The sequence below is a fragment of the Schistocerca gregaria genome, chromosome 8 (genome assembly GCF_023897955.1).
Source record: "Schistocerca gregaria isolate iqSchGreg1 chromosome 8, iqSchGreg1.2, whole genome shotgun sequence".
In the NCBI taxonomy this organism is placed as follows: Eukaryota; Metazoa; Arthropoda; class Insecta; order Orthoptera; family Acrididae; genus Schistocerca; species Schistocerca gregaria.
Genome location: NC_064927.1, coordinates 243694569 through 243708820, shown reverse-complemented (window position 1 = coordinate 243708820; position 14252 = coordinate 243694569). Strand labels below are relative to the sequence as shown.

Below are 14252 nucleotides of genomic sequence, written 5' to 3'. Positions count from 1 at the left end.
GATGACATCGGAAGTTCACTGAGGCTTTTTGTAGATGATGCTATGGTATGTCGAGAGGTTGTAACAATGGAAAATTGTACTGAAATGCAGGAGGATCTGCAGCGAATTGACGCATGATGCAGGGAATGGCAATTGAATCTCAATGTAGACAAGTGTAACGTGTTGCGAATACATAGAAAGAAAGATCCCTTATCATTTAGCTACAAAATAGCAGGTCAGCAACTGGAAGCAGTTAATTCCATAAATTATCTGGGAGTACGCTTTAGGAGTGATTTAAAATGGAATGATCAAATAGGATTGATCGTCGGTGGGGCAGATGCCAGACTGAGATCCATTGGAATAATCCTAATGAAATGCAAACCGAAAACAAAGGAAGTAGGTTACAGTACGCTTGTTCGCCCACTGCTTGAATACTGCTCAACAGTGTGGGATCCGTACCAGATAGGGTTGATAGAAGAGATAGAGAAGATACAACGGAGAGCAGCGCGCTTCGTTACAGGATCATTTAGTAATCGCGAAAGCGTTACGGAGATGATAGATAAACTCCAGTGGAAGACTCTGCAGGAGAGACGCTCAGTAGCTTTTTTTAAAGTTTCGAGAACATACCTTCACAGAAGAGTCAAGCAGTATATTGCTCCCTCCTACGTATATCTCCCGAAGAGACAATGAGGATAAAATCACAGAGATTAGAGCCCACACATACCGACAATCTTTCTTTCCACGAACAATACGGGACTGGAATAGTAGGGAGAACCGATAGAGGTACTCAAGGTACCCTCCGCCACACACCGTCGGGTGGCTTGCGGAGCATGGATGTAGATGTAGATGTAGATCTCATCAAATGTGTCTGGACACCTCCATGTAGAGCTGAATCCAGCACTAGGTGTCGCGAGAGACGGACGCACCTGTAGAAAAGGAGGCGAATACTACCGTGTTGTCAGTCCTTCGACTGCGTGTGGCACGTCGCCCTCGTGTACAAACTTTTTGTACACGGGGGTACCGACGTCGCACGTGGCCCTACTGCACTCGTATCTCTCGGGCCGCACATTCCACGTCCGAGCAGATGGGGGCACCTCCACCGACCGGCAGGTTCGAGCAGGAGTGCCGCAGGGCTCGGTTCTCGGCCCCCTACTGTACTCCCTGTACACCGCCGACGCACCGCGGATGGCACGCGTGGAGTTAGTGCTTTATGCTGACGACACTGCGTTGTTCACCTGCAGCATGAATGCTGCCGAGATGCGCCGCCGCCTTCAACTCAGATGTGACGTCCTGGGCGCCTGGTCCTCGAAGTGGCACCTAAAGTACACTACTGGCCATTAAAATTGCTACACCACGAAGATGACATGCTACAGACGCGAAGTTTAACCGACAGGAAGAAGATGCTGTGATGTGCAAATGATTAGCTTTTGAGAGCATTCACACAAGATTGGCGCCGTTGGCGACACCTACAACGTGCTGACGTGAGGAAAGTTTCCAACTAATTTCTCATACACAAACTGCAGTTGACCGGCGTTGTCTGGTGAAACGTCGTTGTGATGCCTCGTGTAAGGAGGAGAAATGCTTACCATCACGTTTCCGATGTCGATTAAAGTCGGATTGTAGCCTATCGCGATTGCGGTTTATCGTATCGCGACATTGCTGCTCGCGTTGATCGAGATCCAATGACTGTTAGCAGAATATGGAATCGGTGGGTTCAGGAGGGTAATAGGAACGCCGTGCTGGATCCCAACGGCCTCGTATCACTAGCAGTCGAGATGACAGGCATCTTATCCGCATGGCTGTAACGGATCGTGCAGCCACGTCTCGATCCCTGAGTCAACAGATGGGGACGTTTGCAAGACAACAACCATCTGCACGAACAGTTCAACGACGTTTGCAGCAGCATGGACTATGAGCTCGGAGACCATGGCGGCAGTTACCCTTGATGCTGCATCACAGACAGAAGCTCCTGCGATCGTGTACTCAACGACGAACCTAGGTGCACCAATGGCAAAACAGCATTTTTTCGGATGTATTCTGGTTATGTTTGCAGCATCATGATGGTCGCATCCGTGTTTGGCGACATCACGGTGAACGCACATTGGAAGCGTGTATTCGTCATCGCCATACATCAGCCGGAGTGATGGTATAGAGTGCCATTGGTTACACGTCTCGGTCACCTCTTGTTCGCATTGACGGCACTTTGAACAGTGGACGATACATTTCAGATGTGTTGCGACTCGTGGCTCTGCCCTTCATTCGATCCCTGCGAAACCCTACATTTTAGCACCATAATGCACGACAGCATGTTGCAGGTCCTGTACGGGCCTTCCTGGATGCAGAAAATGTTCGACTGCTGCCGTGACTAGCACATTCTCCAGATCTCTCGCCAATTGAAAACGTCTGGTCAATGGTTGCCTAGCAACTGGCTCGTGACAATACGCCTGTCACTACTCTTGATGAGCTGTGGTATCGTGTTGAAACTGGGGCAGCTGTGCCTGTACACGCCATCCAAGCTCTGTTTGACTCAATGCCCAGGCGTATCAAGGCCGTTATTACGACCAGAGGTGGTCGTTCTGGGTACTGATTTCTCAGGATCTTTGTACCCAAATTGCGTGAAAATGTAACCACATGTCAGTTCTAATATAATATATTTGTCGAATGAACACACGTTTACCATCTGCATTTCTTCTCGGTGTAGTAAATTTAATGGCCAGTAGTGTACAACGCTGCGAAAAGCCAGGGTGTCGTCTTCAGCAGGAAGAGGCTACCTCCGGACCTGACGCAGGTAACGATCAAGGGGGGCCCCATCCCGTGGTTGCGGACCGGCAAATACCTCAGGGTCACACTGGACAGGCAGCTGACGTGGCTGCCCCACGTCCGCGACGTCAGAGGGCGATCCGTGGGGAGCTTACGTGCGCTGTACCCGCTGCTTAACCCCTCTTCTGCACTACCTCCACGCCACGGCCTCTCGATGTACCTGGCCTTGGTACAGCCAGTTCTGGAATACGCGGCCGTGATGTGGGGCAATGCAGCAGCGACGCAGATTGCGACGTTCCAACGCGTCCAGAATAGGGCGCTGCGCCTTGCCCTTCACAAGCCGCCACGCTACCCAACGAGGCTGCTTCACGAGGAAGCGGGCGTCCCGCTACTGCGGGATCGCTCCCGGCACATCGCCAGTATGTTCTACAACAACGCATAACACTCTGACAGCCGTCTAATTCGTGGGCTGGGCCAACAGGTCCACCACAGGCCGACAACACGTTGGCCCGACCTACTGCGGGAGTAGTTCTCTCCCGCAGTCCCGATGAAGATACAAAGAGTGTTTTTATAGGTAGGAACGCTCACTGAGGACTGCTCGTCACGATAGGTCCCATTGCGAACACCATAGGTCAGCGCAGAAACAGCAGCTCTGGTGCTTACACTGCCTCTACACCAGGTATATGTCGCCAGTGTTTTACAGCGAGCGAGCGAGCGTGCGTGTTGTCAGTAGAGAAGCATTAACGGCACGATGGGTCGGTCAAGAGAGCTCAGCGTATCATCGTGAATTAGTTATTCTGTTCCACCTGGCGAACAGAACCATCGTGGACATTTCAGCTCTTCTAAAACTACCCAGCTTGACTGATGGTGATGTGATTGTTACGAGGAAACTGGAAGGAACAACCACAGATAAACCAACACCAGACTGACCTCATGCACTGATGGTCATGGATCGTTGAGCGTTACGAAAGATGGTCTCAGAGAACCGCATGAAATCAACTGAAGGAATCGCCCCTTAGTTTCAAATGTGCATTTAGTAGAATAACTGTGCACAGAGATTTAGAAACAATGGAGTAAAATGCTCGAGCAGCTCCTCAAGAACCACACATTTTTGTAGATCATGCTGAGCGATGCTTGCGGTGGTGGAAAGAGTGAAACAGATGGAGAGTGGATTAATGGGAACGAGTGATTTGGACTGACGACTGATGATACAGACTTTGGCAGTCCAATGGTAGGTTTTGGCTTTGGCGAATACCTGCAGAACGTTACTTTCCATCATGTGTAGCGCCAACAGTAAAGTACAGAGGATGTGGTGTTACGATATGACGTTAGGGTTTGACCCCTATTTGGGCTTAAACTCTAAATGGGGACGGATGTGAACACATTTTACATCACCGTGTAGCGTGTACAGTGGAGTAACATTTCGGAGGCGATGAGTTTATCAGCGGGACATGCACCCTGACAAAGCAACATTTGTGAGGCAATTTTTGAAGACAATAACGTTCCTGAAGTTGACACTCCTGCCCTCAGCCCCGGTCGGAGCCATCACGAAGGCGATAGGTGGACACACCCCTATATTAATATTCACTAATAGGTGTCCGGATACTTTTGATCAGATAGTCTGTAACATTTCTGTGCTAATAGGGTTGTGAACACTTTCACATGTAATTGCCATTTGGGATAAATGGAGCCCATCCAGTCAAGCACTGTAGATTCTGGAGAGCGAAGGTGTTTTCGGGATGGGAGAGCGACTGTTAAGTGTGTTGGGAAGTCTCAGAGATGGATTCTAACTTAACATACTTGCAAGCCGTTGGTCAAGATTATTCCTATAAGGAAGAAATCTTACTTATGGTATATAAATAAAACAACCACGCCCATTTCGCTATAGTAATGAGGCGACTGCAGCGAGACAAAAATCTCTTTTGTATTACACAAACTCTACACACTACAAGCAGTTCAACTGAATTACGTATTACTTTTAACATTTGCACTTATACTACTTAATGAGAGACAATATGAACACTAGCAGTTGTGTATTGTGTATTAAATTAGGGACTTAGAAACGACGGAGAGGCTTCGTCCCGCCGTAGCTCACAGTTGTACACAACCCCACAACAGACCACAGCAGTCCACCGGCCTCACCAACGCCCCACACTGAACCCGTGGTTATCGTGCGGTTCGGCCCCCAGTGGACCCCCTGGGAACGTCTCATACCAGATGAACCTCCTGGAATACCGTTCACGAATGACAGCACATCAGGACGAATCACCAGACTGACGTATAAATTTGCAGTCAGTATGGGTAGGACAATCACGAGAGCGCTCCTACTGCCATACTAACGTGCACCCGCAGATGATAACTCCAGGGGTAGATCCAGTATTTCTAGCATGCAGGCCCTCATATGGCCTCCTCCTAACCAAAACACGGCTATTACTGGCACAGAAGTAGAAGCTTTCAACGCAAAACACAACACACTTATATCCTGTCCACCAATTTGCTCTCGCTTGACACCAATGAAGTCGCAAAGAGCGGTGCTTTGGTGCCAGTGAATTGCACACTACAGGACGTCTGGCACGAAGTTGTTATTGAAATAACCGATTTATAACAGGTTGTTGTGTTACTGTAGTGCCTACTGCTCCTCAAATTGCTACTGCGGAGGCAATACTTTGCGTCAGAGCCATACGCCGAACACGATGGTCTTTCCTCTGTAGTGTCACTTGGCCGTCCGGAAACCGGTCTTTTTGAGACCGTACATTCCCGTGACCATCGTTGACCGCAATCACAGTGGCAACATTCGTGCCAAGTCTTCCTGCCGTATCGCAGAGCTTCTCGTTGTTCTATTACGCGACCTCATTCAAAGTCAGTGAGGTGTTGATAACATCATTGTCGTCTTAAATGCATTCTTGTCTAACGTCCAACACACCACGTCCAATCTTCAAGGTAATTAACGCTCACGACCGTTGCTGCGAGTATTTAAAGGAAACATTATTTGTATTCTCATAGTGGTGCTGCAAGCGTCATTTTTATGTGCTTTGTGCGAAGTTTGAATAGACGTCATCTTTTAGATGTAGAATCAAGTCTATCAACTTACTTTCATATCGCACAACTCTTTCTTGGTGTTGCAATGGTTTTTTTTTTCTGTCAGTGTATATCAATTTCACCAACGGCCTTGCCGCACTGGTAACACCAGTGCCCGTCATATCACCGAAGTTCAGCGCTGTCGCGCTGGGCTATCACTTGGATGGGGGACCATCCGGTCTGCCGAGCGCTGTTGGCAAGCGGGGTGCACTCATCCCTTGTGAGGCAAACTGAGGAGCTACTTGACTGAGAAGTAGCGGCTCCAGTCTCGGAAACTGACATACGGCCGGGAGAGCAGTGTGCTGACCACATGCCCCTCCATATCTGCATCTAGTGACGCCTATGGGCTGAGGATGACACAGCGGCCGGTCAGTACCGTTGGGCCCTCATTGCCTGTTCGGGAGGAGTTAGTTAGTATCTCGATTTCCCAGCATCATATATTCCGCCAAAATCAGAGAAGATGTTATTACGAGCTGGATTTAGCTGCGAGAGCCTTTAAATTGCCAGTTTGTTCTCCAAACGTGACAGCAGTATCTTTTTTCTCCAGTGGTAAAGAAAAAGGAGATATTTGTAAGCGGATACTGCTACATATCAGATAACATAAAACGCCAGATCAGCTCAAGTGCGGATGGCTCATCTCAAATGGTAATCTTTTGCAGCAGAGGTTGCGTGCAGGACATAGTGTAGTTGAACTCATAGTCATTTTGTATACACATTTTAGAAAAACTTACATGCTTGTTGTAGGAACTGATACTATTCTAGAAGGTCGCTCTTATCAGGGGGTGGTAGGGGGGGGAGTGGGGGTGGAGGGAAAACTATCCGTAGTTTGTGAAATCTAATATTGATTTCCCGTCACATAATTGCACAAGAATCATAATAAACTATCTTCATTAATAACACTTTCAGCCTGCGTCGAAGTAAAAAGAACGATCGTGCTATTTAAACAATTAACGGCTTATTAAATTAAACATAATTCCCAGAGCCCTTGTAATCACAGTGGAGGTTAATTATGCCAGTCTATGTCTGTAACAATTTGCCAGATGTCACGTAAATTACAAGTGTCGTTTAGGAAAAATTCGCGCTAAAAGCTTCAGCCGAATCATCATGTATACAACGAATGACGAACGAAGGAAAATAATTTAACATCACGTCGACACCTAAGTCGTCAAGACGAAATAGTATTTTTTAACTGCCACAACCTCTTTAAGTTACGATCGATTGTTTCGATAAGTTAATTAAGTACTTTCGCGATTAAACTGCAAGTGCAGTGTGCTTGTTGCGGCGATAGCGTCTTCTGTGCTGGGCAGTCAGACCATGTATAATTTGCGGAAAATAAATACGTTTCAATAGTCAGACTAAATAGCCTAAGTAACGGTACAGTAAGAAAAAGAATAGTGAACACACGAATTATCCTATGAAAGATTTGCGTGGACACAGAAGTGGGCGTAAATAAAGAAACCGTTCGTACCTTCTCTCACAGCTTTCTGGATATTTTGTATTAGATCTTTCCCGACGTCATCGACAAGAGGAAACATTTTTTTCATTTTACCAGAACTGAAAGCTGGCACCAGTTTATACCGCATTACTTTCCACCTGAAAAAAAAAGAAACGAGAAGATTAAGATACAATATAAAGAACGTACCCGGGGAACCTGTAATTCCTCAGGGCAGACTGTTACGTTATCATTTCATCTGAAGTAATGAGGTTAGTGAGTGATTTTTCCTTCCAAGATTCCTCCTCCTTCTCCTCCTCTCCCCCCCCCCCCCCCTCCCGCCAATTCCCAAATTACTAATCTGAAGTGAATGTTCCAATGAGAACCGTTAACAAACAAGATAACATTCGCAGAAACACCAATTACCTATTTTTCTAACACTGAATTTCAATACTAGAAAAAAATTAGAAAAATCTCTTAACATTCTGCAACTAAAATACCGGTCAAGTCAGTGGATTATAAATGAGTTCACTTTGTTGCCACAATAATCAATGGCCAAAAAACATAATTTGTCTGATACATAGTAAAGGTAACAGTAAGTTTTGCTAGAAATCGTGTCTTCTGGACAACTCATTCAATTGTGCAGATGAATTTTTCATTACAGCTAGTTGCATGTTAAGCCTAGGGAACAAACAGCTTTACTTTTATTGTAAAAATAATGATTAATTATTATTATTAAATTGATGTCACTTGTTAATTAGGAATCAGTGACCTGTCTCCATGTAACAATACATACAAAATATGAGCAAGGCGTCTGTAAGCTGACTCATTCTACATTATTTCGACAGAAATCTCGTTCTGCATACTTCGTCGTAAATCTGGACAGTTATTCATGAAATATGGAACTAATTAACTACTCAAGTATAACAGGTTCTGGAACGTATAACAGTTTTCTCTAAGTAAGAAAGAAAACATCGGAAGAGAAAAAGTCATTGTGAAGGGAAAAGAAACAGTGAATTATGTTTTTCTTAACCGTTATCCTATCCACCGCTCTAAGCCTGTGATAAATTCGTCATCTCTTTCCAACTAGTTAGTAGCATGGGCAAAGATTCAATCCTTGAAACGAGAACGCCGCTATCAGAATCTGACTAAACCAAAATTTATTATGTCATGTACAATGTGGAGCTGAAACATGAACTCACGTCCGGTACTGTTTTCTAGGTTTTTCCTTCTAACACTCCTCTGCTTTTTGGCTCTTGCGGCAAATGATCACTGGTATTTACTGAACGTTTTATGAATAAACAGTGCCTCCAATCTTCTTTATTAACTACTAAGTTCCTTTTAGTGGTTAGTTGAAAAACATCGATTACTGACATACAGTACTCAGTAAAAGTACACAGGGTGTTCTGAAATTTCCGTTACAGGATTCTAGAACTTGTAGAAGGGAGGGAGTACATAATATTTTGAATAGGAAGCCATGTCCAGAAACGTACCTACACGTTCTACGACGGTTTCAATTCAGATGCTGAGGGAAACGGAAACTCAGAGTTGCTTGTCCCTGTATGCAACTGGACAGACAAGATGACATATATTACGTCAGATGTTAATGTCTGCCTTATTGCGAGACCTACTGAATGCCTGTGCGTCTCCGGTACAGTAAAGATCGCGCGACCGCTACGGTCGCAGTTTCGAATCCTGCCTCGGGCAAGGATGTGTGTGATGTCCTTAGGTTAGTTAGGTTTAAGTAGTTCTAAGTTCTAGGGGACTGATGACCTCAGAATTTGAGTCCCATAGTGCTCAGAGCCATTTTAACCATTTTTGGCGTAGTCGCTAGCACACTGGCCTCGTATTCGGGAGGACGACGGTTCAATCCTGCGTCCGGCCAGTCTGATTTAGGTCTTCCGTGATTTCCTTAAATCACTCCAGGCAAATGCCGGGATGGTTCCTTTGGAAGGGCACGACCTACTTCCTTCCCCGTCCTCCCCTACTCCGATGAGACCGATGACCTCGCTGTCTGGTCTCCTCCCCCAAACAACCCCAAGGCAGGACTGTGGTGCTCCACGACAACGATGCACACCAGGATTTGAGTATGTGCGTCATCACGTTGAAGAGAACCACTCAACGAATACTCGACAACATGCAATGGGACGTTCAACGTAAGCAACAATTACATCCTTACCAGCTACAAAGGGTCCAGCTCGTTTTCCACAACGTGTTGCCTGCTGCACGCGTTTCCTGCATCACTGCATCAACACACCCTTGTGTCCACGTCGAGTTCTGTTCACGGATGAATGTAGGTTCACTAGGGACCGTGTTCTGAATTCGAGAAACAGCCGTGTCTGGGCAAACGAAAACCATCGTGCCACGGGTGTTCAGGGATTTCAGCACCGGTTTCTTATTAACGTGTGGACATGTATTCTGAATGGTCATGTGGTTGGGCCATACCTCCTTCCATTCAAGCTAATTGGTCCTGCAAACTTTATCTTCCTACCGAACGTATTGGATAATGTTCCAGTACTTCACTTCTGACGTGCTGTTCGGAGATGTGATCGGTTCTTCTTTGTTTTCGAATAATATAAACACGTAATATAAGTGTGAATATAAACGAATGTTTCATTATTTTCGTCTCGAATTGTTAACTCATAATTATACTGCTACAAGCTTAATTCAATTCCTCAAATAGAAGCAAATGAGTTAAACATTTGAACTGGAACCACCGTAGAACGGAAACGGTGCGTTTCCGAATATCGGTTCCAAATGGTCCAAATGGCTCTGAGCACTATGGGACTTAACATCAGAGGTCATCAGTCCCCTAGAACTTAGAACTACTTAAACCTAACTAACCTAAGGACATCACACACATCCATGCCCGAGGCAGAATTCGAACCTGCGACCGTAGTGGTCACGCGGTTCCAGACTAAAGCGCCTAGAACCGCTCCGCTACACCGGCCGGCAATATCGGTTCCTGTTCAAAACATTATGTACTCACTCCCCTCCACAAGTCTTAGAAGTCTGTAACAGGAATTTGCAAACACCCGATTTGTGGGGGAAGAGTGTCGATAACATTAATGTTCTGACAGAAAAATATAGATATTTTGAAAAATATAGATTTTCTGCAAAATATTATAATTCCCATTCCAAAGAACTCAGGTGCTATTAGGTGCGAATTCTGTGCAACCTTCCGTTGAAAAATTCGTGGTTGCAGAATACTGACACGAATTATTTGCAGAAGGAAAGAAAAACTGTCTGAAGCCAGCCTGGGGGAGGAGAAGTCTAGGACTACGCGAGGCAATCTGACGTTACGACTAATGCTAGAAGGCAGGTTAGAGAAAGGCAGTCCTACAGTTATAGTATTTTCAGATTTAGATAAAGCTTTTGACATTGTTGACTAGAATACTCTCTTTGAAATTCCGCAGACATAAAATGAAGGCAGTGAAAGGTTATTTACTACTTTTCCAAAAATCAGACTGCTGTAGTAAGAGTGGACAAATTTTACAAAAATCAAACTGCAATTATAATAGTCCAGGTTGAGAAGCGAGTGAAGCAGGTCTATAGCCTCTTCCTCATGTTTTTCAGTCTGTGCATTGAATAAACACTAAAGGAAGCAAAGTCCAAATTTTTAAAGGAAATTCAACTTCAGGGAAAAGAAATTAAAGCTTTAAGGCTGACTGATGACATTACCATTCCGTCAGAGACGACATATGCCATAGCAGTTGAATGGAATGGATAGTGTCATCAGAGGAGGTTACAAAATGAATACCAGCAAAAGCAAACGAAGGGTAATGGACTTGAGTAGAATGAAATTATGCGATGGCGAGGGAATTAGATTAGGAAATGAGACACTGCAATTAAGCTATGAGTTTTCGTATTAGGGCAGCAAAATAACGGGCGGTGGTTTAACTAGAGAGGATATAAAATACAGACTGGGAACAGCAAGAAGCGTTTCTAAAGAAGAACGTAAAATATAAATTATAGTAGTAGGGCGTCTTTTCTGTAGGTTTTTGTGTGGAGTGTAGAGTTGTGCGGAAGTGAAACCTGGACGAAAAGTAGTTCTTACATGAAGAGAATATGTATATTTTAAATGTGGTGATACAGAATAATGCTGTAGATTAGAAGGGGTTAATCTAATAGCTAAAGAGGAGGTAGCGAACAGAACTGGGGCTAGCTTGACTAACATAAGCTATCGGTTAATAGAACATCCTGAGCCACCAAGCAATCGTCCATGTGTGTAACAGATTAAAGGGTGTGTATGAGGGGGAAAGGGGGGGAGGATGAATTTTAGTGGGAGACCGAGGTTTGATTATAGGAAGCAGGTTCAAATGAATGTGGTTGTGAGGAGTTATTCAGAGATGTTGGACACAATATATTAGTTTCATCAAAATGAAAACTAAACGGTATAGTGAGCTTAAATAGTTCCGTAGGGCAATAATACACTCCTGGAAATGGAAAAAAGAACACATTGACACCGGTGTGTCAGACCCACCATACTTGCTCCGGACACTGCGAGAGGGCTGTACAAGCAATGATCACACGCACGGCACAGCGGACACACCAGGAACCGCGGTGTTGGCCGTCGAATGGCGCTAGCTGCGGAGCATTTGTGCACCGCCGCCGTCAGTGTCAGCCAGTTTGCCGTGGAATACGGAGCTCCATCGCAGTCTTTAACACTGGTAGCACGCAGCGACAGCGTGGACGTGAACCGTATGTGCAGTTGACAGACTTTGAGCGAGGGCGTATAGTAGGCATGCGGGAGGCCGGGTGGACGTACCGCCGAATTGCTCAACACGTGGGGCGTGAGGTCTCCACAGTACATCGATGTTGTCGCCAGTGGTCGGCGGAAGGTGCACGTGCCCGTCGACCTGGGACCGGACCGCAGCGACGCACGGATGCACGCCAAGACCGTAGGATCCTACGCAGTGCCGTAGGGGACCGCACCACCACTTCCCAGCAAATTAGGGACACTGTTGCTCCTGGGGTATCGGCGAGGACCATTCGCAACCGTCTCCATGAAGCTGGGCTACGGTCCCGCACACCGTTAGACCGTCTTCCGCTCACGCCCCAACATCGTGCAGCCCGCCTCCAGTGGTGTCGCGACAGGCGTGAATGGAGGGACGAATGGAGACGTGTCGTCTTCAGCGATGAGAGTCGCTTCTGGCTTGGTGCCAATGATGGTCGTATGCGTGTTTGGCGCCGTGCAGGTGAGCGCCACAATCAGGACTGCATACGGCCGAGGCACACAGGGCCAACACCCGGCATCATGGTGTGGGGAGCGATCTCCTACACTGGCCGTACACCTCTGGTGATCGTCGAGGGGACACTGAATAGTCCACGGTACATCGAAACCGTCATCGAACCCATCGTTCTACCATTCCTAGACCGGCAAGGGAACTTGCTGTTCCAACAGGACAATGCACGTCCGCATGTATCCCGTGCCACCCAACGTGCTCTAGAAGGTGTAAGTCAACTACCCTGGCCAGCTAGATCTCCGGATCTGTCCCCCATTGAGCATGTTTGGGACTGGATGAAGCGTCGTCTCACGCGGTCTGCACGTCCAGCACGAACGCTGGTCCAACTGAGGCGCCAGGTGGAAATGGCATGGCAAGCCGTTCCACAGGACTACATCCAGCATCTCTACGATCGTCTCCATGGCAGAATAGCAGCCTGCATTGCTGCGAAAGGTGGATATACACTGTACTAGTGCCGACATTGTGCATGCTTTGTTGCCTGTGTCTATGTGCCTGTGGTTCTGTCAGTGTGATCATGTGATGTATCTGACCCCAGGAATGTGTCAATAAAGTTTCCCCTTCCTGGGACAATGAATTCACGGTGTTCTTATTTCAATTTCCAGGAGTGTATAAGCACTGAATTATTAAATGTATGCAGACTGCGAAGAAGAAACGACAGACGAATGACGCCTACCTCTTTATGCCAACAACATGACTTAATGACTGTTGATACATAGTTCACCGTGTATCCAAATCAGATTAAACACGATATTTGCTGGTATCAATATGATTTTACAATTGTCTAACAACATTTCCGAAACAGAGTTACTTTTAGACTTGAACATATGCGTCCATCCATACAAGTTTGTAAACAGAAGAACTGTGAGTTGACAGCTACACTTTACGAAATTCTTTTGATAATTTTTTAAGGATTACCACAAAACAATAACCCTGAGCACACATACTCAACAGAAATGTTGGGAAGTGGGATAAAATGGTATTAAAACCTTGAATACACACAGTACATGTAGGTAAGGGGAACTAACTAAGAAAATCTAAAATTGCGGAATACAGTGCAAGAGACTGTACAACGAAAAAAAATTCCTAGTAGAAGATAAGAGAAATACTGTAATACATAGGGAAAAAGTGGAGAACGATCGAAACGGAAGATGATATCTAAGGGCAAAGGTCGAGAATGAAAGGAACTCTTCAGTTATGAGATATCCACCTAGACAAGGCAAGGGAGGATCTGGACAGGTTAAAGAGGGAGAAGGGTGAACAGAGGTGGGAAGTGGCAACAGGTAATAGGGGGAACAGGCAAAGGAGAGCATCAGACAGCTTTGTGATAAATCTTGAAAATAGATTTGACCTGTTGCCTCAGTCAGAATCGGATGAACCTCATGTAGCTGAAGCTGTAGAAAGGGCACAACAAGCTTTCAAGGACTTGAAAAAGGCTAGGGAAATTTGTAAAGAGAAAGAAAGTTCCCATGGTAGAGGTGTTGGCCAACTACTGCAGGAAAATCTAGGTCCAGAGTACCAGGTCACAAACTTTTTCAAGCCTAGTGCAGATCTGGGTCAGGTAACAGAGGATATAGGTTCTCTATGCAAGGATTTCACGAAGAAGGATGCCATGGTTATAGTGGGTGGTCCGGGAAACAGCATTGACAGAGACTCTGAATATTCCATAGAGAGTGACCTGCTGAAGATAGCATCAGCAACGAAGCATACGAGTGTGGGACTTGTGTCTGTGTTGATACGCCATGATCGGCCTCATTTGA

At 45.9% G+C, this 14252-nt stretch overlaps 1 protein-coding gene across 1 annotated transcript in view; it reads right to left on the bottom strand.

Annotated features, from left to right (window-relative positions):
* The window catches only part of LOC126285136 (cytochrome P450 6j1-like), a 106928-nt gene that overhangs the window by 72664 nt on the left and 20012 nt on the right, over window positions 1–14252 (bottom strand). The window contains exon 2 of the mRNA XM_049984456.1: window positions 7286–7410. Coding sequence (XP_049840413.1) covers window positions 7286–7410 — 125 coding nt within the window. The remainder of the gene's footprint in view (window positions 1–7285; window positions 7411–14252) is intronic.